General features: G+C 31.0%; 3 protein-coding genes and 1 long non-coding RNA gene across 9 annotated transcripts in view; 3 read left to right on the forward strand and 1 right to left on the reverse strand.

The window, feature by feature from the left end:
- Nucleotides 1-305: 305 nt before the first annotated feature.
- Nucleotides 306-2205, forward strand: RpLP0-like (ribosomal protein LP0-like). The gene is made up of 4 exons (XM_087412028.1): nt 306-459; nt 718-1037; nt 1419-1655; nt 1769-2205. The coding sequence occupies exons 1-4, from the start codon at nt 432-434 to the stop codon at nt 1916-1918; spliced, it is 735 nt and encodes a 244-aa protein (XP_087268154.1). The 5' UTR covers nt 306-431; the 3' UTR covers nt 1919-2205.
- Nucleotides 2140-3255, forward strand: LOC147907767 (uncharacterized). The gene is made up of 3 exons (XR_015546983.1): nt 2140-2229; nt 2335-2526; nt 2681-3255. It is a non-coding gene; the product is annotated as an uncharacterized LOC147907767 (long non-coding RNA).
- On the reverse strand, nt 2941-26439 carry Lpin (phosphatidate phosphatase LPIN). Of its 5 annotated transcripts, XR_015546981.1 has the most exons (13): nt 26109-26439; nt 12395-13395; nt 10581-11570; nt 10381-10511; nt 10047-10255; nt 9551-9730; nt 8620-9141; nt 8440-8521; nt 8091-8364; nt 7530-8033; nt 7324-7427; nt 6128-6573; nt 5219-5329 (listed from the first exon to the last, which is right to left on the reverse strand). XR_015546981.1 is itself a non-coding variant. In XM_087411990.1 (12 exons), exons 2-12 carry the CDS (start codon nt 12581-12583, stop codon nt 5179-5181), a joined length of 3336 nt encoding a protein of 1111 aa, XP_087268116.1. In that variant the 5' UTR covers nt 12584-13395; nt 26321-26439; the 3' UTR covers nt 2941-5178. The 5 variants fall into 5 exon arrangements, 4 of the variants coding, with proteins under 4 accessions (XP_087268116.1, XP_087268117.1, XP_087268115.1 ...); XM_087411990.1 differs by lacking the exon at nt 6128-6573 and having other exon boundaries at nt 2941-5329; nt 26321-26439; XM_087411991.1 differs by lacking the exon at nt 6128-6573 and having other exon boundaries at nt 2941-5329; nt 10381-10502.
- LOC105149556 (hypothetical protein) overlaps nt 13411-27693 on the forward strand; it is a 165690-nt gene continuing 151407 nt past the window's right edge. The window contains exons 1-2 of one of the 2 annotated variants that reach the window (XM_087411997.1): nt 13411-15210; nt 17289-17413. The gene's annotated coding sequence lies outside the window, so the exon portion shown is untranslated. Of the gene's footprint in view, nt 17414-27693 lie in introns of both variants that reach the window. The other variant, XM_087411996.1, reaches the window with a different exon arrangement.

The raw sequence follows: 27693 nt of genomic DNA on the forward strand, positions 1-27693 counted from the left end.
TTTATTTCACATGAGCATTAAAAAATACATTAATGAAAGTACTTCCCATCACTTGTAAAACGCTACGAATTAATTCCAACACCTAATAATATTATATGTTTGTTTGAAAATTAATAAAAAAACATAAATATCCAAATAAGGGAAATTAAAAATAATTCTTTTTATAAAAATCTAGATTAGAGACAATTTTATTGGTATCTAAATAAATAACAAAATTTTAGATATGTAAAAAGTTTTCTCTTCTATTTATTCCAATTTATTCCAATTCGCTACGTGTAGCGCCCTCTCTGTAACAGTCTATAATGTCTAAACTCACGTCCAATCACAAAATTATCACATGTGAGCATATGGCAACACATGGCTATCAGGCGTAAATTTTAAACAACAATTTTATTATATTTTTTAATCTGTGAAAGAATTTAGTTTCAAAGATGCCGAAATCGAAGAGGGACAAAAAAAGTAATTTCCTAAATATTTTTCGTCCATTTTTCCGTATTTTTGTAAAAAATATTTTTAGAAACAGTTAGCTTGTTGTAACTAACCTCCAAAAAAAGTTACAATTTCATTTCATGATTTAATATTTTATCACATAATTTTATTGTAATAAATTAAATAATAATTTTAAACAATATTATTTTTTGTACTTTTGTCATAATGAGAAAGAATATATGTGTAAAATAAATATATGACACTGTTTAAAATATTTTTATTTCACAGTTTCTCTCACTAAAACCGATAGAAAAGGTTTAGTCTTAAAACAGAGGATCATGGAAGATGTTAAGAAATGTGTGGAAGAATACAGTTGCATATTTCTAATCTCTATTCAAAATACACGCAATACTAAACTTCTTGATTTACGTTCTGAATGGAAAGACAGTAAACTTTTCTTTGGAAAGCTTAGAATAATTGCGCTGGGTCTGGGAAAATCAAAGGAAACTGAAGTTGCAGAAGGTATACATAAATTAGCTAATGCAATGAAGAATCATTCGATGAGAGGCCAGTGTGGTCTGTTATTTACTAATAGACCAAGAAAACAGGTATATCATATATAAAGACTTAGACAATAACATTAAACTATATTTGAAATAAATATTTGATAAGAATGTCATTTATATATAATATTTATTTATATTTGTATTTATATATATTTATATTTATTGTATTTATGTTTGATAAACAAAATATCATATTTATAGAAATTTTAAGATTAATTTTATATTAGGTGTTGGAATTAATTCGTAGCGTTTTACAAAGTATTTATAAGTTTTAAAAGTACTTTCATTAATGTATTTTTTAATGCTCATGTGAAATAAATAACATTCTTTCATTAAAAAACGCTACGAATTAATTCCAACACCTAATAATATAATTTATGTTATATATTATTGAAAATGTATTTTATATATCTATTTGTTTAGGTAATAGAATGGGCAGAAAACTATGAAGAAATGGAATATGCCCGTTCTGGATTTGTAACACCTGAAACAGTGGAATTACCTGAAGGACCTCTACCACAGTTCCAACATAGCATGGAACCACAGTTGAGACAGTTGGGTATGCCTACATCATTGAAAAAGGGAGTTATTACTTTGATTAAACCATTTACGGTTTGTAAAAAAAATGAAGTACTGACACCGGAGCAAGCACAAATTCTGGTACATATTTATGTACATATATATATATATATATATATATATATATATATATATATATATATTTTAATATTTTGCATTGAGATGTTGAAACTAAATCCTTATATGTTTTGTAGAAATTACTAGGTAAACCGCTAGCAGTTTTTAAGCTACTACTTTTGGGGGTATACACGAAAAAACATGGTTTTAAGAAACTTACAATACCAGATGACGCGAGAGAGAACGATGAAGAAAAAATGGATATGGAGGACAATGATGATACATGAAATTTATATGTATTGTAGTTTAAGAAAAAAATGTATATATGACTTTATACATAAATATATTTCCTTATTTGTAATTACTTTATTTAAAACGCCAACAGCAAATTTTATGTCATGAAATTGTATTTAAATGCTTAAAATGTAACAAATGAGTACGGAATAATTGGTAATTTAAACATGTCAAAATTTTTAGTGTTTTAAATAAAATAATTTTAGGAAATATAAATAAACAAATATATATAAACAAAATTTATATTAAATAAAATATGCAAATACTTGCTTTAACTCTATTTTGGATGATTGGTATATTATGGGTGAGTAAAATTTAATGTATATGTAAGTTGTCTAAATTTTTATCACATGCTATGTCGCAATTTTTTGTACATAATTTCATTTATCATTTCAAACAATATTTTTAGGGCATATATCATTGGTATATAATTGAATCTTCAAAAAAAGCCGATAATAATATAATACCCAAAATAGTTTCTGATTTTGAATCTGATAGGAGGCACAGTACATCTTCTATCGAATCTTTAGAAATTTTAGAGCATTCAGATAATGAAAGTACTAGAAATAGAAGAAAAAATGTGCAAAAATTAACACATGAGGTAATACATAATTGTTAAAGTGAACACTTAAATATTTGTGTTTGAAGAATTCTGAATGTACAGCGAACATTTGTGGAACATAAATTATATATATATATAAATTACGAACGTTATAAATATTTATACGAAATTTATGAAATATTAAATATTTCAGAATAAAACTTGTTGGCCTAATAAAACATCATTAAAGAGAAGATTCTACAAATAATCATAATATTATGCTCTACGTATAAAACACTTTTATGGCAACAGTATAAAAAATGATAATAAAAAAAATATAATTTAACATAAATAAAAATATTCCAATTTTTAAATCATAAAATACATCGTTATATGATTAATAGAATTCTTATAACATAGTTACATTTATAGTGTGACGAAATTACCAGTAGCATTGATATTTTCACAAAGTAATCATTTTCATCATTTTTATTATTTATGATTCCAAAGGATACAGGTTATACATTTATTATATATATAGAAGTTGAGAGATGCTAATACTGCTAAAAGATAAGAATTAAGTAAACTAAAAACAGGTTGCATTACGATGAGATCATCTTACAGGTAATGTGTAATACTATTACTAACACATAAAACTTAATAGACATATGTCATCTTGTGCAACATAAATTTTTAATATTATTCCGTAATAATTTTTATACATTATCCCCATTTGTAAAAATTAGATTATTCAATAGAAAGATGTGTCTTATAATTATAATTATTTCCAGTTTATTCAATCCTAGTTATTAGAAAAAATTTTTACTTATTAGAAAATGAAAAATTCTTTTTATTATTACGAAGAATAATTATACCATGACAACATATAAACAAATTATAAAAAGTAATAAAAAAATTATAAACAAACTTTGTCTAAATATATTTGTACCAAGAATAATGCTTTTAACAAAATAGATAAATACTACAAAATAATATTAAATAGTTATAAATTTACAATGTAACATTACATATTACATCATATAAGTTAATTTAAAGTCTGTTCAAAAACAACTGTTCTAAATCAACAATACAAAATATATACAGTATTATTTTTTGTCATAAATTCCTCTGTCATTCTGTGCCATTATATTTGTCTAAATCAAAATATTTTTTTAATTATTCGTGCTTTGTTCTGCAATTTTCCTGTCTCACTGTCCTATAATGAATACATTATCGCGTAATAACAGATATAATCTATTGTGAATATAACTCTATCCTCTTTGGTTGGATACAGTTGTACTTTTGTTATTTCAATTATATGACTCAAGAAGGACAAGTAGTGAATCCGTCAACATTATTTTTACGTGATGTTAACCAAACTAAAACAATGATAACTTAATCTATACGTTAAAAATATTTTAGGTAACATATGAAAGAACAAAAGTTGATAGAATGTATTTGATTAAAGAACAACCATGATTGAGAAGAGAATAATTAAATAAAAATTAGATTATGTACAAATTACGGAATATAGAATAGATTCGTACTTTATATATACTACTTTAACGTAAATTTTCAAAAGAAATCCACGTTTATACACGTTATATACTTCATAATCCCTACTTTGATCAGAATATCACAATGTAAATGATAATATCATTTTGAGGATATGGCAATTTCACAGCACGCTAACTTAATCGAGATCTTATACAAAAATAAATTATAGCTCTCTGAAATTATAACTATTTAAAATAGGGAACGTAAGCGGTAAACACTTAATTATCCGTCTGCTAATGCGCCTACTCTTACGTCCTAAAAGAATATCTTACTATCGATTAGAGACTAAGAGAAATCCCAACGCATTTCAATGTAGAAAATTGACGACATACGTGGACAATTATATACTCGTATAAAACTTGTACGTGTGCAGCAACAAGCGAGGTTCTCTAGCAGGAGCCACAAATACATAAACGATTCGCGCTAGGTGACAAAGATTAAGAAACTCTTAATTAACAATTCCCAAAGAGTATATTCTACGCCCACTCTAACAAAAAAATGTCATTTAGAACAGATTGCAGACTCCTGAAGTGCGTGATACAATATAACTCGCAGTTCATTACACCATAAAGCATGCAGCTATAGTGTCTAGTTTCTAGGCACGTTGTGTACATTGGCTAGTGTGATTAAATTCGATTGAGATTGTAGAATATGTCTGGTATTATTTAACGCAAAGAACTTTTGTTATTTTAGTATAACGAAGCTGGAATGTTTTGGCGTGTATCTCGATGAAATTTATTGTTCGAGGAGAATATCATATATATGTAATAAAACTTGGTCTCATTAACTTATTTTTATATATAAATGATACAAACGTGTACATGTATATATAAAAATTAAATATTAGAATTTTATAATATGTATTATATGTATATATATATATATATATATATATATATGTATATATTATATATATGTTTATACATATATAGCGATCTCTCTTCTGGATCTTTCCACAAATTATTTAATATTTAAACAAATCCAATATGAAAAAAAGCGTTAAATACTCACATTAACTTTTCCTGATGTATTACATTAGACAATCACACCAGTCAAAGTCACTACGATCAACGCACACAGTATAAAAGTTAGTTAAATATGATAATCATCGTTCATAGTTCAAGCAAATGACGGTTATAGAACAAAGATAGTTTCTTAGGTAATTAGAGCTTGAGTATAAAGCTCCTCGAGTTTCGGTACTTCAGGTATCGGATCTCGCCAGTACGCAAAATTACTAAATTCATCGGTTGCGTCTTCTCGCCGTGCTGGAAATACTTGGTCAACGATAAAGCTCATGTTCGAATATCTGTAATCAGAGAATAAACAAAAATTGCAAAGCACGCATCAAAACAAGCTCGTATCCTTGTGCCATCAGTATGGCTGAAAAATGAATGTTTAATTGCCATCTATAATATAACTCGTTTACAAATGAATTCATACGTGAAATAAAGAAATATAAATGAATTTTATCAATCTCAATCTTTTTAACATATTCTATTAATGTATGAAATAAATTTGTAGCAATATGTGTGTATATGTATACACATTAAGTAAGTTGGATTAGAATATAAAGTTCATACAACACAAGAAATCCAGATTAGATTGATGAGAAACATATAATAAGCATATAATAAATTGAGTAGAAAAACCACACGGACAAGAAAATCGTCATGTTACAAATTATGATCAATTAAAAAAAATATTATGTAAAAAAAATTGATATAAATAATGAGAGCGTATTTATATACAGTTTACAAGTCATAATTATTTTATAAGAATCATTAATATCATGTTTGAATGGCAGAATCAGTTTATGCAAGAGCGATCGTGAAGTGCTTGGTTGAAAAATTATGAGCGATAAGCAAATAAAAAAATAAAATGAATTTGACAGGCGCGATGAATATTTCCTTCACTTATACATTCACGACAATGTCTGAAAACAGTTATGAGTGACAAATTATATTAATACTATCCCTTCCTCATTATTGCCCGAAATAAGTGGAAAATGTACCAAAATATTCCCAATGACGATGTTAGGATGGCTAGAAATAAAAGCATATCAAGCGATGATAAAAAAGCAAATGTGTACAAAACAAGTGCTTACCCTATAAATCATAAGAAGATAGAAGTTGTCGCGCACAACCAAATATGTTCCAAAATATAAGCAAATTGTGATTACATTTAACATATGCAATTTAAATATTTATAATTGGAAACGAATTTCCCTGATTGTTTGTTATATCGTGTGTTCTCAGTGTTCTCACAGCATATATAAAATAAACAAAATTAAAACATATTATATGCTGTATTACGTCAATTATTCAAATATAATGCAATTATGTATGGCAATATCCCAAACATAATTCAACAATGCATTAATGCCGGATATGTCATTGGCATATTAATATATAATACTTCAATCTAATTAATTTCAATATAATTAATTTAATATCAATAATTTATTAAAATTTATGGTTGTGCTATCAGTAGATGTTTGGCATAGGTTGTGGCGGGAACACGTCATTGACGATATTGCACTGACGCGCATAACTGTAATCACAGAAATATCCGACCTATCAACACTCTCTGAAAATTTGTATTTCTATTCTTTTTTTTCAACCAATAACTTCATTTTTGACGCTCAAATCCTTTCACAGTTTAGTAGGAAAGGCGGCATCCCATTTATTAACAATTTTACCATTAGTATATTTAAAAGAAATAATTTTGAACATAAAAGCTGTAAGTATTAAACATAAAAATTAGTAAGTATTAAACACAAAAATTAATTAAGACAGGCAATAATATTAAATGCTATTATAGCCATACAAATTGTAATTAGCTGCTACTATTAGTTACATATCCCATCTGGAAATAATACGACTGCTTTAAGATTAGTATACTTACATTACTCGAGACTAAAACTTACGGCACACGACATTTTTTTCTGTTGAATTGTTTGCGTTTTAATAAATTACTAGAAATTATTAGAAATTCTACGTTTCTATGTAATGCAGTTCTAATAATTTACTAAAACATAAGCAATCCAGCAAGAAAAAATGTATCGCGTGCCATAGGCTTAATACAAAATATAGCATTTAAAGAATCGCATAATTAATAAAAAGAAATGCTGTAAAACACAAGAAGACGTTAAAAGTGTAAAAAGATAAAATAATGATTAAGTTATTATCATGTACAACAATCAAATAGACATATAATATCTTTATTCTGTTATTATATATTCCTCCATAGAAAAGAAATATTAGTTTAATAAACGACACAATAATATAACATAATACTTACGAAGATTGGAATGTCTGTGTTAATTCGTGCTTCAATTCTCCTCGATGGTTTATGGTAAAGATCCGCATTATAGGAATGCCTACTGCTCGATACGCCCACACGTCCTATAAAATATTTTATATATAGTACATTTACTAATACATTTTTTACAAAAAAGTTTATCACTCATTTCAAATGAATTAATTGATAGAATTTATTATTCATACATTTATGCGATTTCCATATCCAGCGTAAAATGGCTCAGATCCTTCAGGGAATAACGCCTGAATATCTTTCAGACAGGATATCTTGAATTCTTCCGGCTTCTTCTCTATCACCTCGCGATGAAATGCCAGAATCAAACTCGTAGGATTCAAGAGTAACGGGCCTTCTGGCAGCGTCAGATCCCCTTGTCTCAAGTTCCTCAGATATTCTCGAGTTCCACCAGCCTGGCCGATTGCTCTCGCTGAGAGGTATAATAGTTTGTAGCCGTTATTTTTTATCTTCGTAAATAGTTGAGCGACTCCGGATTGAGCCCAGTCCTTGCCTACTATTGGTAGGATGTGACCCAGCACATCGGATTTCGTAATGGTGCCATCGATATCAGAAATAACGATTTTATCGTCCCACTTCCACTTGTAGATATGGCATTTGCAACGTTTCGTACCTTGGTAAGCGGTGGTTACGCTGAAGACTACTTCGTTAGCGCCGTCCTTTAGATCAAGACTTGCCTAAAGAAATTAAAACACAATCATTTTTCATACTTTGCAATTGTGAAAAATACTTACTATTTGTTCGGACGACAGTCGCAGAGTTTTACGATACTTTTCTGTGGACTCGTAATACGGTCTTCTTTCCACAGGTATCTTAACACCCGCTGGTTCGTTGTGGTTACTGTCAGAATCCTCACCACCGCTGTATCCTTCGCCTTCTCCCTCATGCGTTTTCTCAGTTTCTGTAAGTGTAGTTTCATTCGATGCGGTTGGCAATCTTGTACAAGATATTATTTCCATTATTTCCGTTGAGCTTGATGAATCTGTGTTTTGTTCAGTCTTTATTTCCCTGGAAAATATGTAACAGAATTAAAGAATGTAAAAAATCAAATATAAAAAAAGAAGTTCGAGAGCTTTGATTTACCTGTCAGTCGAAGGTAATTCATCGTTTGTCACAGTCTTAACTTCTACAGATTGATCAGGTGTTTGCACAGCAATTTCGTCATCTGCAATAAATAAAGAGAAGTCATATTTTATCAAAATAAGTATAACTATTTGTAAAATAAGAAGTTTTTATTAAAATCAAAAGTTTGAGAAATCTTACTTTGACTATCCTGCGGTTTTTTAGAAGGTTGCGTGGAACGCCTCCAAGAGAACCATGAACTGTATCCACTACGACTCTCGGACTTATCGCTGCTCTGTCGCTTCTTATCTTCATGCACCGGCAACGACATGTACAGATTTTCGATTACGCTTTGCGGTAAATGTCTTTGGAAAACAACATAGGTCAATACTATCCGACAAGCTGTAGTCCAATTGTAAAATTTCCCGTTGATTTTCACGACTAAATTCGGATTTTCGTATAGCTTTGGATCGGTACAAACATCCTCAAAGTGCAGTAAGTTTTCGTTAAAAGCTTCCTTAGACGGTCCATTTTCATTGTCCAAACCACCGCAGAGAGATAAACTTATTTCTATGCTATTATCGAATATAGAATGCTTTGGTTCCTCGAAGTCGCTATCCAAAGACTTTGGTCCACCGATAGCTCCCTCAACACTATTGGGGCTCTGAGGTAAACTCGGTCCGTTACCTGATTCTGTATCTTCTTCATCTACCGTTTTTCCATCTGCATAATAAAACAAACATTATATTTTCTTACGTAAAATGTAGAAGAACAATATCACAAAATAAAACACAATCAAATTTAAATAAGTAAAACAATGAAAATTGAACTTCAGCATACAACTTTATTAGTTATTTATCTTTACTTATTATACTAAAAAGTTAAAAATCAATTCTTTTATTCTCTTTCTCAAACAGCAAAAAGACAGTCTTATAAATTATTGAAAATATTTATATTAAATATTTCAAGAAATATTTATTTCTAAAAAATGAGAATTTAAAAAAATTAAAAAATGCGTTTTATTTAATGACTATGATACGAAAATCAGAAGAGATGCATTTACTATTTATTGAAATGTTAGTTTCGATGCACCATGCATTTAAGCAAAAGCAAAAGCTAGTTTACCATATACCTTTAATCATCGTTGGGCCTCGATGTGAGGAGGGAAAGTACAAAGCCGCGACTTCGGGGTCCAGTTCGTCGGCATTAAGATCGCTAAGATAAATTCCTTCCGATTCCGGATTGTGTCTTACGCGAGAAGTCTTCTTCATAAAGGAGAACATGCCACTGAGCATAGATCGTTGTGCATCTTCTGTGCCATTAAAAAAGCGAATGGTTAGCGAACAGTTAGTGATGAAGCATTCAAGTTAGTTTCTTTTCGTGGAAAAAAAAGATTGAGAATTTTACAACACTGACTTGTTATAATTTTATGTATCAGCCTCAGGCATATTAGTTTCTCGAAACATGAACGATCGATAATAGTAGTAGTTTTCCATTTAGAACCGTACAATAAGAGTTAATCATGAACAATATATATATATATATATATATATATATATATATATATATATATATATATAGAGTTCGACATGTGACTGTAAATAGAAATCATGAAATCATATACTAACTATTTGGCTGACTAGCAGTTGCCAAAGAATTCAACGAATTCCTATGCGACATGTGCGCCGGCTCCGGAGGTGGACTGGGCAATTCACCCCATCTCCAACTCTGCTGATGACCCTTGTCATCTTCTCTCTCGCTACCCTCTTGCGTAATTTTACGTACTTCAAATTCTGTATCCGATTGAACAGGCGAACATGGTCTAGAGTCCTTATTTCTTTTGAACATATTACAGTACATTAATAAATACATCTAATATACATATATTAATATAATATACATATATAATATATATATTAATATATTAATAATTAATAAGTAAATAAATTAAAAATTATATACTTAGTAACTTCTGAGTCACTAAAGAAATGGAAATCGGTTTCAGGTCGTTTCTCAACGTCCTGGGAGGATGTCACTGATTCCGGAATGGTATTAATTTCCTCCTCTGCCATTGGAGGAGGGCCCTTAAATATCTTCAATCAATAAGTGTGCTAAAATATAACAGTAAGAAATACAATGCTCATTGAAATAATATCACTTACCGTTTCGCTAATTGACTCCTCGGTAAAAACTGCATCAGTCTCACTCAATTCCGTCTGACTGGTATTGCCATTGCTTGTTTTCCTCTGCGAGCCTTTCTTCTTCATAATACTCTTCCTCTTACGTTTCCTCTTAGTCGAATTGTTACTCTTATTTTCATCAACATTTTCTTCCTTCAAATTCTTCTTGCCTGAAGAAGAGTTTGATTCATCACTAGATTTTTCCTTATTAATGCTTTGAGAGTCATTCGTAATCGGTCTAAAATCATTTTTCACCACGCTTATCTTACGAATTCTCTCGGACGAAGTAACAGCCACGAAAGATTTCGGGCAAGAAATCATTGATTTCGGCTGCTCATCACTGATAGCATCCATATCAAATATTTCTTCGTCATCATTCTTATCATGTTTCTCCTCCCATTTTTCCTCTTTCTCCTTCCAGTCACTCAATAAAGCTTTCTCAAAATTTTGTCTCTGCTCGATCGAAAGCTCTGGAAAATTCTCCTTAAACAATCTCTCTTTGTCCTCCGTCTTCAAAGCGGAATACTGTTCCCTGATCATCTGCTGCTTCTGCTCTGGAGATATGGTGCCGAAGCTTTCCTTGAACATCTCGTCTCGCTCTTCTACAGTCAATGAAGCAATCTGAAGCCATTTCTCACGATGTTCCGCGGGAAGATCTGAGAATTGTTCAATCAGAAACTTCTCCCGTTGATCAGGCGGCAAGGCGGACATCTGCTCCCATTTCTCTCGCTCTATGGAAAGAACTGAGTCTATGAGAATCTTCTCTCTCTGCTCCTGAGGCAAATCTGACAACAGATTAAATTTCGGCGGTGGAAAACAATTGTCGGGTATGGGCGAACAGGCCAAATGGGGTGGGATTTCGGTGTCTGTCGGAGATCCATTTGAGCTAACTTCTTCAACAAAGAATGCTTCGCCAGAATCTCCAAGTTTCATATGAATTTCCCTGGGTTCTCCATTTATCTCAATGTCCACCTGTAAAAACATTTCTAGTATAATACGCAGGCTACAAATCCTTCAAATCATACATCTTTATAAATAATCTAACTTTTTTAATAACAATATTCATTTCTTATTTTAATGTAACAAAAATAAAAACATTTTTTTCAAGAATAAAATACGTAAGATTTTCTTTAAAAAAGCAGTATATTAAAAAATATAAGTAATAAAAATATTTTAATAAAAATAAAAAATTATTTTTTAATAACAGATTATTACATACAGTAAATTACATTTAAAAAATATTTAATTATAAAATATTTAAAAAATATTTAATTATAAAAAATAATATTATAATAACTATTAAAATCAATTATTAAAATATTTTAATAATTACCTAAACGATTGATACAATAATTCTTTTTAAACGGCGTAAAATAATACACATAAAATATTATATATAAAAAACATAATTTTTTTAATATATCTATTTCTTATTTTAATAAAATAAAAATAAAAATATTTTTCAAAAACGAATGTAAGATTTTCTTTTAAAAAACCCAGTTTTAAAAACACAAGTAATACAAATATTTTAATAAAAACAAAAAAATTATTTTTTAACAACAAATTGTTACATGCAGCAAATTATATTTAAAAAATATTCCATTATAAGAAATAATATTGCAATAAGCATTATAATCAAATAATTTAATAATTATCCCAAAAATTGATACAATATAACTAATTGATTAAATAATTCTTTTCAAACGATGCAACGAAGGTCAGCCTCTGATCGTTTATTATCACACTATTTGCGCAGAGATAAATTGTCGATAATAGGCGCAAATGCGAGAACTTACCACTTTCGCTCTGGAACGGAGTACGCCGAGTTTGCCGAAGCGGACATGGAAGGGCGAGCACGTGAAGGAGCCGTCCGGTTGCTCGATGACGATGACATCGATCGCGCCGGTGAGCGTCGCGGCGTTGATCTCGTTGTAAAAGAGGCGGAAATTGCTGATGATCTTGGCGATATAGTTCATGCTGTACATGTCCTAAGCTCGCGCAGCACAGGCCGCGGAATACGACCGACGATGGATGAGGGGTGGAACGAGAAAGGGAGAGACACGAATTTAGCCAAAGTGTTGTTAGAAATTCGCGGTGCGGTGAAAGAGAAACGTAGGTATTCGCGACAGTCTTCAGCCCGAAGGTCTCCCGCGTGCGAGAGAGAAAGAACTAGAGATGCGAAGAGGAGACGCGAAATTATTATCGCTCGGCGAATCTACCCAGAGTCGTGACAACTCGTCGACGATTCCTCGTCCGATCCCTATGTACTCGATGACACCGTCACTGAACTCGCGTTTCGCGGGTCGCCGACGATGCCGTCACGGCGACGGCGAACTGTCAAGAACACCTGTCTCGCCGTATCACAAACGCCTCGATACCGTGACGTTGTGCGCGAATCCTGATCGAGCGCGTCCAGGATATCGCGATGCGACGCAAGTACAAGCAAAGACAATCCTTTCGGCAAACTCTCGACGAGCGAGACGAGAAAAGACGGATGGATGCGACACCAACGAACTAGACGGTCCGAAGAGCGGAGGATAGTCTATCTTTCCGCTGAAATCCTTTGTTCCTCCGTCGAACGTGCGTTGACAAGTGTAGACCTGACACCAGTGACACCGCGAGCAGACGTTAGTCCGAACTGACGTTGCGCGCAGTCACGTGACCAGCCGGACCAATCAGAGCGGCGGTCAGCGCTGGCGGTCGATACGGTGAACGTACCACGTGATCGCCGGCGACGTTAGCGCGCGTTTCAAACGCGCCCAGTGCACGCACGGCACGCGAGTGACGCGAGGATCGCCTGGAACAAAGAAACGTGACATTATGCCCACCTGTGCGCTTGTCCGTGTGCGTGTGCACGGCATCGATTGTTTCTCGTCTCGACTACGACGAGCGGCTTGGTGTCCGCCATTGACGAGGCGATTTCCTCGACATACCTCGAGTATGTCGAATCGAAGTGTGTTTTTCATTGCTTCACGCTACCACGAGATTATCTCCGCCTGTCGGCGATCGATTCTTGATCTTGCATAAAAAAAATTGCTCGGAACAAAAGCGGCTGAATTCGCGTAACGAGATTTTGTAGATTTGGATTTTAATCTTGTAAGAAATTAGCCACGGTCTCGGAAAAAAGTCATCTATCACATTCCCTTACAGAAATCCAATTTAATACCGGCCAATTTAACTTTCTTAATCTGACATTTATTATTGGAATCATTCAATTATAAATCTCTTTTCAAAATTGTCAAATAATACAATTTTCTTTATGTTACGTTTGTAATTTTAGATCATTCTTATTTATAGTTCTTATTTTAAGGTCGTCTTAATCGATATCTTAAGATGCTAATACAGTTCTTTGACTGTACTTAAAATAGTCTTAAATATAAAATTGACTGAAGTTAGTATTCATAATTCATTCTTATTTTAAGACCGTCTTAAGTAAGTTTTGAAATGCTAATACAGTCTTCTGATTGACTCATGACATCTTAAAACTGTATTTGAGATGGTCTCAAATATAAGCTCCAACTATGAATACTGACTTATGAATACCAAGACGGCATTCACAGTCAGTTCTTAAGACTATCTTAAATACAATTTTAAAATGCCAATCACAAAACTGTAGCATCTTAAAATGTCACTTCGAACAGTCTAGAGTTAAAAACATTATGAATACAACAATAGTATATCAACAATAGTATTAATTCTTTTTTATACGTTTTTTATATGAATTATGTTATTTTGGTTTCTTGAAATTAATTAGTGCTTTTAACTAATATAAATAACATAAATTAAATGGATCTTATAGATCCAACGTCAAAAACAGATTTTGTTACCAGCTCCAGAGAATTAATACTGAAAAGTAATGATTAATTATTTCCTTTGACTATTAAAAACACTGAACAATTCAAAATAAGTAATTAGTCGTTACATATGTTTCAGCATTAAATGTCTGTTACGCAGTGTCTACAATAAAGTAATAGGTAAGCCTTAAGCCATAAGAATTAAGTTAACTAACCATAATTCTCTTCGCATTAATTGTGATTGATTGATTTCTTAGGATTTAAGGCGCATCCACACCTTGATGGAAAAACGGAAATCGGAAAAGCAGCCAATCAGAACTCTAACCGATAGTTAACAATTTTGACTTTTTGTACTACCATACTTACTACCAGCGCGAGTTCTGACTGGCCACTGCTTTTTCGCTTTCTACTTTTCCATCAAGGTGTGAACGCGCCCTTACTGCTTTATTGTAGACGCTGCCTTACTGCTTATTATAGGGCTCGAACGACGCGAAGTTGCCGCGCGGCGACTTAAAGCGGCAACTTCGGTCATATAAGAAATCAGCGAATTTCACACTCGATCAATTTAAACGAGCCAATCGTCAACGACTTTCGCGATACTGTGCCATTACTGTCATTTGTTTCACCGGATCGGATGATTCGACCGAACGTTTGCCCCGCGGCTGCGAAAATCTCGTTAATAGTTTGTTTTCGCGTAGAAATATTGGGCGAAATGACGAAGACCGATGACGTACGTATTCAGCAAAATCCGATAACAGCGGTGAGATTCAAAAAACTTGACGCTCGAACCGGCAGCTTGCGCCATTAATGGCCATTAGGTAAGATCATAAGTTATTTCGGTCGTGCCCGACGAGGGCAATCTCATCGGACAGAAGTCAAGAAATAATCGAGCGGAAGTAGCGACGATCGATGTAATCGTGAGATATTTTAGTCTTATGCTTAACGAGTCGCTCTCGTTCGAATAAGTTATTAAGAACATGCGAAAGCCTTTTTAAAACAATCAAATATTATCTTCGATATTAAGCTTTGTGTCCATGATGCTAGAAATTGTTCCGAGATCTCGAAACGATTTCTACAAGGAAAGAATTATTTGAAGTATATCTTAAAATTTAGCTAGATTCTTATTTGAAAATAATTTTGTTGGGTCGTCAAAGTATTGTAATTAGCAGAAATATATGCTGCAAAAAGTTTTGATTTCTAGAAATCTGTAGTTTGAATATCTTACATAATTATCTTGATGATCTAACAAAATTATAATACTTTCAAATCCGTATCTATAGTTGGATTTTTAAATATTTCAGTCAAATCAATTTTTTTGTGTAGTATTATGGACACAAAGTTTTGAATTAAACATGATTGATGTTAATTAATCTCTTCAATCAAGAAGAGAGAAGGCAAAATCGTATGAAAGATTTAAAAAAAAAAGTACTAATACATATTTTATATCGTTCGATCAAAATTTTAGAGCTTCGCTGCATTAAATAATTGAAAAATAGAACTGGTTAATTGAGGCTGCCGACGAAATTATTTTGGAAAACATGATCAAGGCTTGTTCTTATTAGCTAAATTTCTTTCACTTCGTACAAAAAAAAGGTTTTTTTATATTTAATTTACATTTTGATTATTTACAATTATCTTTTGGATGAATGCAAAAAATGGGTTAAATGCGCATAAAATTAAAATATTCGGTTAAAAAACTTTCAGATAAAAATTGGTATTTATTGAGTTTTTTATAGTACTAGCCATATTGAGTTATTCATAGCACTGACGAACATGATTTTTTTCATTACGCGATGTCTGTCATCTTTATCTGATCAAAGATAACGTAGTGTGTAATTTTATCAGTCTTAGATCGTTATGTGAAACGCTAATTGTTGGACTTTAATTTCGAAGTTACGTAAGTCGAATTATATATTTAGAAAATACATGAGGCAGCACATGGATATCGCATGATTTCTTTCCACAACAGCTTCTTTCTGTCACTGTAAATGCGAGAATGCCACATTTTCTTTTCGCGAGCCGATATGAATGACATAGCAGACTGCATGGCGGCTTACTTGAAGGAAACACAAAGCGAACGCGTCGCAGTAGTCACTTCGCGTCTGTCTCCGTATAATTAAAAATAGCGCAAATCTGTATTACGATCAGGAATACAGGAACGAACGTCTGCAATGCTCATCTAGATTATTTTGAGAGAAGTATTTGCGTTCTCATTTCATGGACTACTTTTCTAAATTCTGTTTTGAAGGCGTTATTCCATTCTATATTGAAGACACTGTTCTACTTAAAAGTTAATAAAATTTAAGAACATTTCTAACAGTGTATATTCTATCTTTGTCATAAAAAAATATTGAATAATGAATAATAACAAAAAATTATTAAACTAATTGTATGAAATAATTAGATTGCCATTAGATGCCATAATTGACATAAATTCGACATTATTCCATTCGCGTCACAGAAAAAATATTGAAAGATTCATAATAGCGAAATGTTAAACACAGCTAATTTGAATTAATTCGTATTCAGATTACACATTCTTATGTCCAAAAACTTTAACGTACAATTTTTTTATACGAAAAATATTAATTTTGTCTGTCATTTATTAAAGACATCGATTTCAAGAGAAGGAAAGAGAAAAAAGAGAATAAGAGTTAAAAAATTAATATTGAAATTAGATTTTTCAATTATTATTTAGAAATAATTGCATCCTTAAAAAATATGAGTAAACGCAAGCATTTTGTATTCACCTGGCCGCCAGGATTGTTAACGCGTAGGCAGCGATGTGCGCGCAATGTAAAAATCATGAATGTTATACTTTGTCCCCCAAGTTACATGTATAGTAACTAACATTGTCAAGGTTTAATGACGACACTGTTTATTCTTTTTTGTGCAGCTTTCGCGATCGTGTGTGAATTCGTGCAGGTGTGTGTGTGTATGGACAATTGTTGGGGACAATTGTTAAGGCCTCTCACGACACAGATAATGCAGCCGGTCCAGATGTTTACAGATCGTCGTATGGTGAGTCATAAATAAAAAGAAAGATCTTAATATTCGAGTAACTATTAACATATGAATTTATTGCTTACATATTTTGCTGCGTAATGATTATTATTTTTTACGTGTTTTGCTGATAAACTAATAATCGATTGATTAATTTTTACGTAGCACAGCGGTTTGTTTTTTCGCATTTCATTTAATCTGAGTCATCCCACTTATACTTGACTATTTTTTTCACGATTTTTACCAGCTGATTTGACTTACGGTTTGACTTACTCATGTAGTTACGTAATTATTATACATGTTCGCAATAAATAGCATTTTGTAGATTGATAAAATCTCATTCAGATCCGACGCTTCAGTAAAGTTCATTATTTTATTCATTAAAATTAACAGATAAAATTTTCGTATAACAAACAATGAAGGAAAACGTGATGAGGAAGAAAATTGGTTAATCTCCGGTGGCGATTCTTAATTCGATTGTCGGAGTCGAGCGCGAAAAGTCTTTATTAGAAGCAGGAATGAATATTGCAAAAAGGTCGATCACTTTCCTGGAGCTTGCGTAAAAGAGAAGGTTTACACGCGAGTAAAACGTAACGACAGAACCGACTTGCGCTCGCACACAGCCTGCAAATTATTTTACGATATGCGTCGCACTCTTTACGAAAATTTACGCTCTCTTTGCGATTTTCAGTTTGCCTAAGTCTGTATAAAATTCAAATTATGTTTATCTGGAACAAGAACATTTGATATTTGCATACGTAAACGAGTGCTTGTTATTCACTCCTCAAGGATTTTGCACTACATCTTATTTTAATTTAAAGTTATTTTTAAAGATATTGAAATCTAAGCTGTGGAAAATAGTAAACTAGCTCCTTTTCAAAAATCCAATTTAATGTTGGATAATTTAATACTAAAAATTATTTATTTTGAGTATTATGAAAAAAACAGTTTTGCTAAAATATTTAAAAATTTAAAAATAGATACGAAAATAATTTTGTTGAACCATCAAAATAATTATGTAAGACACTCAAACTAGGTATTAAAAATTATTAGAAATTATTATTAAAATTTGATATATTATTCATCATGCTTGGGCGCAATCTGCTACATAATAATTTTAATAATTAATAAAATTATTTGCATATCTATGTATATCTACTTAAAATTTTGTAATACTTCAGCAAAATAATTTCTTCCATGTAAAAGCACTAAACAGTGCTTTTATTACTTAAAATAAATAATTAATCACTACTCCGTCCAATATTAAATTTCTGTGACTAGTAATATACATTTAAACATACTGAGATCAAATAATCATCATGTTGCGTAATTTCGAATTACATTTAAATTTAAATTGGATTAAATTAGATTAAATTTAAATTATTTATTTATATAGGAGATGCTCCTTTTGCCTACAAATCGATTGCCTACAGTATCATTTGTTTACATCACTTTTACCGACGTTGCGAATAAAAATTACAGTTCGATTGCCTACATGGACTTTTGCGCACGAATAACAATTTTAGAAACGGAATTTCATATTTGCCTACATATATTATATTGGATATATTCACACATGTATCCGTATTACATTATTTTTTTATTAAAGTGAATTAAAATGCAAAAGAGCTATTTATCATATTGAATTTAGATGTATTCATGGATTTAAATAGACGAAAAATCGAAAGTGCGAATTCGGAAATGGTGAAATGAATTCATTTCTATCAATTTCAATTTATTTTCGTTTACTGAGCAATGTATACCCAATATGGCTAAATATTGAGGATCCAATTTTTGATTTTTGATTAATTTTTCAAAATTGCGCCAAATATTGGCTGTACATTGATTTTTCAATATTGCGCCAATATTAGAGTCCCTAATGACTGCATTCAGCAGAAAAAGCAATTTACAACTGTTGTAAAATTCTTTAATATGATTGATCTTGCTCTTAGTTCCTCTCTGGATCTAAATGTATAAGCCAATCATATTAAAAAATTTTAACAGTTGCAAAGTTGCTTTCTATGTTGAATGCAGTCAATATATATATGGTCAATATATATATGGTCAATATTGGCTATACATTAGTTTGTCTATATTGGGTCAATTATTGAGACAATCGAATTGTAAACAATAATCCATGTAGACAATCGAGTTGTAGACCATAATTTTTGTGCTCAAATGAACTGTTGGGAAAAGTGATGTAGGCATCGATTGAGTTTATTTTTACTAAAATTTGAGATGACCGGGGTATTCTCAACCTTTATCAAATTTTTATATCGTCAGTGATAATGAGAGCTGACATCTCCATAAATGTGCATTTCTAAGAAGATTATTCAATATTGTGCAATCAGAGACGAGCAGCATGCTCTCTCTGCGAGAGAAAGAGAGATAATGAAATCAATTTGACAGCTGGACTAGTTTCAAAAAGCGAAATATTTTCGCTAAATTATGAGATGTAATATATATATATATTTGGAACCTTTCGACGTGATGTCTGTCTACTTGTCCACTCGTGCTTTGACATGACAGATGTAAATCTCGTTAACGTCTGCGTTCTATTGTCGATGAAGGCAGGGGCTTTTGAGCCCCTATTAATAGCCGCACAAATAACAAATGCTTAATATCGATCGCTCTTAAAACGAACCAAATTGATATTTTGCGAATCACTCGGGAGGGTGATAGATTCGCTATTTAGATAGAAAAGATACTTGCAAAATGTTCACTATGTATGCTCAAAAATATCTACACTATTTTGCTGAAGTATCTAAAAATTTAGCTAGATATATCTAAAAATAATTTCATTACATTATCAAAATAATTATTGTATGTAGAACGCTTAAAGCTGATTATTAAAATAGCAACACTTTTTTATCTCTACTAATTATGCTTGAGTTTTCTACATAACAATTTTGACAGTCTATAAAAATTATTTTTAGTATTTAGCTAAATTTATATATATATATATATATATATATATATAAATTTCATGCAATTTATGTTATTGTTTATAAAGAATTTGAAAATATACAATACATCATATCTTAGGCTTGACATGTTGAAATTCGCCATTGTTCGTAAGATAACGAAGTAAGATAATAAAATAACAATGGTAATACTAACTTGTGCTATGTAGTTTGTTATGCCTACGCGAGTAATTACACATTAAATGTACAATTGAAAAAATGTAATTCTTCTCGAAACGAAACGAAACGCAAATTTAGATATTTGGACGATCGCCTAACAGAATACGTTGTCATGTCTACTACTAAATGGTAAAGAGATTATTCTCGTCAAACGAATTGTCAGAAGCACGCAAACTTTTATTTCGCAGTATCAGCTGATACGGCTCGCATCCTCTGATATTTTCTTTTACTTGTAGAGAGAGCATTGAACTGTTTCTCGACAATTTTATTATATAACCTCTTCTGTCTATTTAAATTGCAAATGATTATTGCAATGATTTTCCGAAACCTTCTATCGGCAAACAGCCAAAACTCTAGCGAGACATCCAAAACGCGAAACCTTGAAGTCTTGAATGTGACAAATTATTCTTAAATAATCACTATTATTGAGCTGTTTTCAAATGACTCTGGTTCTTGTTTTATCATAAATATTATTTACTATAATGCTGACACAATGGAAATAGTATTATTTATAAACTAAAATGAACTAAATAGAATAAATTTATAAAAACAAGTTTTATAAATTCATTGTTTTAAAATTTAAAAAAAACCAAGAAGCAGACTTTTTGACAAAAGAGATTTTTATGGAAGAATGACATTGTAATTTTTCTGCCAAACACGTAATAAAAAAATAAGTGCTTTTTATCTTCGATGTACTAATGTGAGTCATCGTTGTGACAATCATTTTTAAATCATCGTCACTTAAATGAGATATTTTCAAACAACTCTAACTGTTGTTTTATCATAAACATTATTACAAGTAACGTTTATCTATAAATTAAAATACATAAATTTATAACAATAATTTTGATAAATTCGTTATTTTAGAATTCAAGTAAAAATTAACAAACAAAACTTTTTGCGGAAATTATTTTTATGGACAAATGACTTCCTAATTTTTCTGATAAATACGAGGTAGATAAAAATATTTTTTATCTATGATGTACTGTGAATCATCGTTTGTTCAAAGTCCCGTTTGTATAATCTCAAATCAACATAACAAATATCGAATTCAAGTTTATATCTTTGTTTTATTAATGCAAATAACCTAAGAAATCTTACTTAAGAAATAATAATAATTACATTAAACAATCTACAGACTTTTATCCTAAAATTCAAAACATTCTTACGGAAAAGTAAACTGCTATTAGAAATTCCCGATCATAAAATTTACAGCTCTGTTATTATTTGCAAAACATGTAGATCACAATCGCAGCGTTGCAAAACATGGTTTTAATTAAGATACCTCTGTCGAGATCGCGAAATTAATTCCATCGACCGTTGCCCCGTGCAATCACTCGACAAGCATGCACCGGTGATTAACTGTGCCGTCAGTATCTCTCGCGATTAATCATCATTTATATCGCGTGTACATACGTCACACTCGGGGAAATTATCGTCGGCAGACAGAGCGGGTTTTCGACAGGCTAATTTTCCAAACAACGACCACATTCGATTTTTTGGATAATTCATCAATTTTCTTAATTTGTTCGTGGCATGCACGTTATGTAATTTTACTCGACATAGCATTTGCAATCCACGCACGATCACCTCGCGCGTGGGAAAGACAGAGAGGCTATTAGCGGCAAAAGTTATTTAATTGTGAAATAACCGCGAGCGGTTAGCTACACTTCTCTGTCTAGCTCACTGCTAAAAATTGCACTATTCGCAATAAGCGTAAAAACGATTAAATTGTTGCTTTCGTGAACTGGTTTTTGCGAAAATTTCAAAAATGATAATAAATTGCGTGCGTAGCGAGTGCGCGAAATTAGCTTCCGATTTGTCTGTGAAATTATAGCGATAATGTAGCTTTCTAAGTTTTCTTAATATTGCGAAAATCAGTTGATGCTAATCACGTGTTAATAATATGTTTTAATAATACTCGGTAATTAAATATAATTAAATATAATAAGCAGTTGCTTCATTTCTTGAATTAAAGGTATGAGGAGTTTTTCTCTCTCATTCTTATCTTGTTTTAATAACATAATGTCAAAGTCACGCGAAAATGGATATTTTTGCAAATAGTAAATCAATATATTTCTCGTCTATGAATCTTATTCAGTTTCACGTGATTTCAAATTATACACTTCATCTAACTCTACAGTTAATTTCACATTTACACACTTTGAAACTATTTCTCGCTAATAGTCAAGAGCTTGTGTTGTTGATGCTCCCGCGGTACACCAACGCGGAAGCGAAAGAAAATAGTCTCGTGATCCGCTGTTTTGAGATTAAAATGGATTCGCGTGTGACCGACATCACCGACCTTTTCAAAAGTAGAATATCCGAATGAGGCAGGGATGGCGACTGGCCTTCGTCCAGGTGAATTTCTTTGACCATGGACCTGGCACTGAACACACAATTGTGATGTGGCATTTATTTTTGAGTGTCTTTACAGTAAGAACATCCCAAAATTATCAATTTCGCAAACAAAGAATACAAAATTTTAAATCTTGAAATAAAAATACGGAGAAAATAAAAGAAAAAAGTAAAATAGGTTAAATATCAAAATCTTAAAATTCATTTTTAACTATTAGATACTAAGTGTTTCAAAATTTAGTAAAATATCGAATTTAAACGGCTTTTTTGGACGATTAATATAAAATAAATAAATTTTAAAAAGGTTTTAGGGATAAAGATCACAGAGTAGTGTATATTTATTGTGCTAGTCATTGTCTAAATGTTATAAATTTCGAAATACTTGAATACTGAATTTACTTAGTATTTAATAATTAGAGTGAATTTCAAGACATTAGCGAATATTTACCTTTAAATTGGACACTAAATATTTCTCAAAATTTAGTATAAAGTATTTCGAAATTTGTAACGACTATTTTAAACGATGATAGTGTATATTGTACATACACACTTTGAAGCTGTGGTCCGATTTACATCCCAACGCTCGTGAACATCATTTGTCCTTGTTTAACATTTAATGAACAAGGATGAAATGATTCCAACAGCAGTAATGAGCTTGAATCGCAACCTTAATGTCCAATAACAGAGGATGAATTTCAAGACTCTAGCATTGTCGAATATTTAGCCTCTCTTATCTTTTTCTTCTTCGTTTTATTTTTCCTTTATTTAAAAAATTAAAATTTTGAATTCTTTGTTCGCAAAATTAAGCGACCAGTTAATCAAATTACACATATTAAATGCGTCCGCAAAAGCAATATCAATTCACTTCGAACAGTTCTCCATACTGTCTTTTTACGAAGAAAAACAAACTTTGTACTTTCGTAAATACCGATTTTTTACTTGTCTCGATTACATAAAAAATAAATATTTTCGTGACCCAGACTTCTTAGAATGTTTAGCATGTCACTCGTGATAGCCTTGAGTTTTGCTGATTCAGCGCTCTTCACCGAAATAAGATCAAAGCGCAGGAAACATGAAGATAGTTACCTCGAAGCCACTATATGTGCAATGAAGGCATTATGCAATGAGAGCATGCAAGAAAATTTTCTAGGTTTTTCATCTACATATTCATTTTTCCCAGCGTACTATGAATCTGATTACTACATTACGATCAATATATCAAATGAAATTCGTGTAACGTCAAAGAATTACAGCCAGGAAATATACTATTTATTTATTTATTGAAATTTTAATGAAATATTTAATAATATAATGAATTTTTATTGATTTAACAAGTCAAATGTAAATTTTCTGCTACAGAATGTAATAAACAAAAGAAATTAAAATTTTCAAGTATTTGAATACTCGATGATTCAATTCTGAGGTATTCAAAATTGTTAAAAAATATCTTCTTCGTGTTTATTGTTGAATATATAACAATTATTGTAACATCTTGATACAAAAAAAATTCGTAAACACATTTCTATTGCGTACAATTCTACATTTACGTCGTAATCTATTATGAAGAAAATAATCAACAGGATAGTCAACATCAATGATTACGCAGCAAAGTATAAACATGTTTTCTCTTATACTGACTCATGTGCTTTTCATTGGCGTTAATGAGTTTCGAGTGCATACTTTGAGTGCCATCGAAATGAGAACAACTAGCTTCCGCGAGCTCAAAGCTCATTGATTGACACGATGAATTGCGTACAGTGGTTATGGACAAGCTGTATGATATACACATAACTTTGTGAACTCTTTCTAACAAATCTCTCTTTTAAGACTTCGGAAATTTTTGACAGTGTTTAATTTTATCCATTACACTTGACAGACAAGTTTTTTCGTAATTATAAATATTGATTTTAATCGGATTATATTTCATGATCACATAAAGAGAAATATTTTTTAAAAAGTCTAAAGTGGATACAGCTGCAAAAATATGATGCAAATGATTTTACGTTTGTAGAATTCAGGAGTGGATGAATGTATTTGAAGAATTTCTCGTACTTAAAAAGTCACTTTGTCTTTAATTGATTAACATTCGCCTGCAACGATTCCCGGTTCGAAAACGGCCAATAAATGATCTTTGTCTCCAATAATAATTGGCATTAAATATGTAGATATATGTGGATCGTTATTCAAATGATATGACTATGTAAATAGTTATATCCTGAAGTATTATTATGACGCGAATAAATTTTATAAATTTTTTATCAATAATGTTCGATATTATATTAGGTGTTGGAATTAATTCGTAGCGTTTTACAAGTGATGGGAAGTACTTTCATTAATGTATTTTTTAATGCTCATGTGAAATAAATAACATTCTTTCATTAAAAACGCTACGAATTAATTCCAACACCTAATAAAATATAAAATGAATAAAACAATAACTTGTTATTATTATACAATTTACCTCATTTGCACAAATTAAAATTAATTAGAATTTAATTATTACATTATTTCTTTCGAAAAACTAGAAAAGAGTAAAATTATTTCAAGCACTATAAACTTGGATTTTTTTTCGTTGTCCTCCTAAAGTGAATTTTTAAAAAAATCAAAAAAGTCAAGTTGGATCCGATCCGATGCTGTTTTATTAATTTTCCATTTAATCAGTGTAATAAAATGGGTGAAAAGAAGTAAATAATATACATATATAGAATAAATCAAGATAATTTGGATTTGAATAATATTCAATCAAATATACAAAACATACACTTGATGCAATTGAATAAATTATGCAATTTCAATTTTTTAAACAATTTAAAAATTTTTATTAACCTATCCAAATTACTTTGTTTTACCCATAAAACTTCTTTCTTTATTAAACGATGCATTATTATATAAAACAGACGAAGCAAAGGTCGCATCCAACGCCCTTTATAAAAATTTAATAGATAGTAGAAGGTAATGATTAATCACTTACTTTAAGTATTAAAAACATTCTTAAGTGCTTTTAATACTTAAAAAGTAATTTCCAATATTAAATTAGCCAGTATTAAATTGAATTTCTGTAAGGGATACTTTATCAAAGGAGGATTAATTCTGAGAGATGCCTTCTAAACTTTATTAGAAAAGCAATTGGAATATCGCAAATAGCAGACACTGCTATATCCATACCAAATCAATAATCTTTCGCAAGATGATGAAAATGTTACGTTACTCACCTCGAGAAAAACAAAAAGGTATCTAACAATGACACAAATGAACGTTCCTCAGTCAGCACGTGGCGCGAAGAGACTTGAATTGCGAACACTCTTGCAATTTGCAAGAGCTTTTTTTTAAATGCGTCTAATGTGTTCGAGCGATTGCATTTGATTGGAAAAGCGACTCCGAAGTTTATATCGTCACGAACCAGTTGTGATATCGGTCTACATACGTGTGCAAATGTGTGCGTGTACGTGTGACTGACGTTGCGTGCGAAGGAGCGCGAGTGGTGCGTAAACACGTCCGACTTGTACGATCAACTGAAACAAACTGAAACTACAGGCGACCGCGGTCCGAAGTTTATCGTCATGACGAAAACTATCTAGGAATATACGCCTGCTATGTACGGGGTGTGCAGAAAGGATTTAAACTAGCCGTTAAAAGATAGCAAACAATCGAAACGATTTATAGATAAGATCTGTTTCTTTTGTACACATACATATTTTTTCCGAGTAATTATATGTATATATATATATATATATATATACATATATATACATATTTTTTCCAAGTAATTTAAAACGTCGCTATTTTGAAACAAAAGAAACAGATCTTATCTATATATATATATATATATATATATATATATATATATATATATATATGTATATATATATATATATATATATATATATATAAGGCGCAATAATTTATTTTTTCTTAAATATATAATGTAAATAATTATTATATTAACATGCAGTCAATTTTTCTTATTTTTATCATTAATACTAAGTAAGAAATATTTGAAAATTATTAAAAATTTTTTTTTTTTACTTTCTTTATCTTTCAGTCAATAGAATTTTAAATAACCTCCGTGCTTTTCTACACAGGGACAATTTGTAATTAAATTTAACACTTTCAAACAATCCATTTTGTATTTAGAGCAAATGAATATGTTAAACACAAACATTATGTAAAATGAATACAAAAATGTAAATACTTTAACATAATTTGGAAACATATTTCTTCAGTAAAATTAATATTTATAATTATTATTAAATTAACACGTTCAATTCAATTATCTTAAAATTTATTTTTTTAAATTACATTGTTTCTATTATTTGTCTATTTACTTATAAATTACATAATTGCATTAAATTAATATAGGTTAATTTAATGGTTAAAAATTCAATACACACAAATTTTAACAAAGATTGATTTTAAGTATAAAATATTTTTTACTGTGTGATAATCAATGCCATATTCGTTTTACACTACAGATTATCTATCCAGGGTTACATAAAGTTGTATGTATTCATGGACAATCGTGTCACTCTATACAAGAAACATGCGTGTGTACGCACTTTCTAACGTACGTGCAACATGGTGACTGGTGAGACCACGCGATGTGTTTCGTATGAGGAGGAGCTTGCCGATTGGTCGTTAACGTGTCAGACGAGCGAGCCTCTTTTGCCTCAATGTAGGAGTCCAAAGAAAGCAAAATGCGTGAAGATCGTTGACCTAGATCAATGAGCGATATCTTGCGATTGACCACATGTCGAAAAAAAACAATTTTTGTGAGACTCACGCCATCAGCGATTAGTT

The sequence above is a fragment of the Acromyrmex echinatior genome, chromosome 12 (assembly GCF_024713525.1).
Source record: "Acromyrmex echinatior isolate Ae372 chromosome 12, ASM2471352v2, whole genome shotgun sequence".
NCBI lineage: Eukaryota > Metazoa > Arthropoda > Insecta > Hymenoptera > Formicidae > Acromyrmex > Acromyrmex echinatior.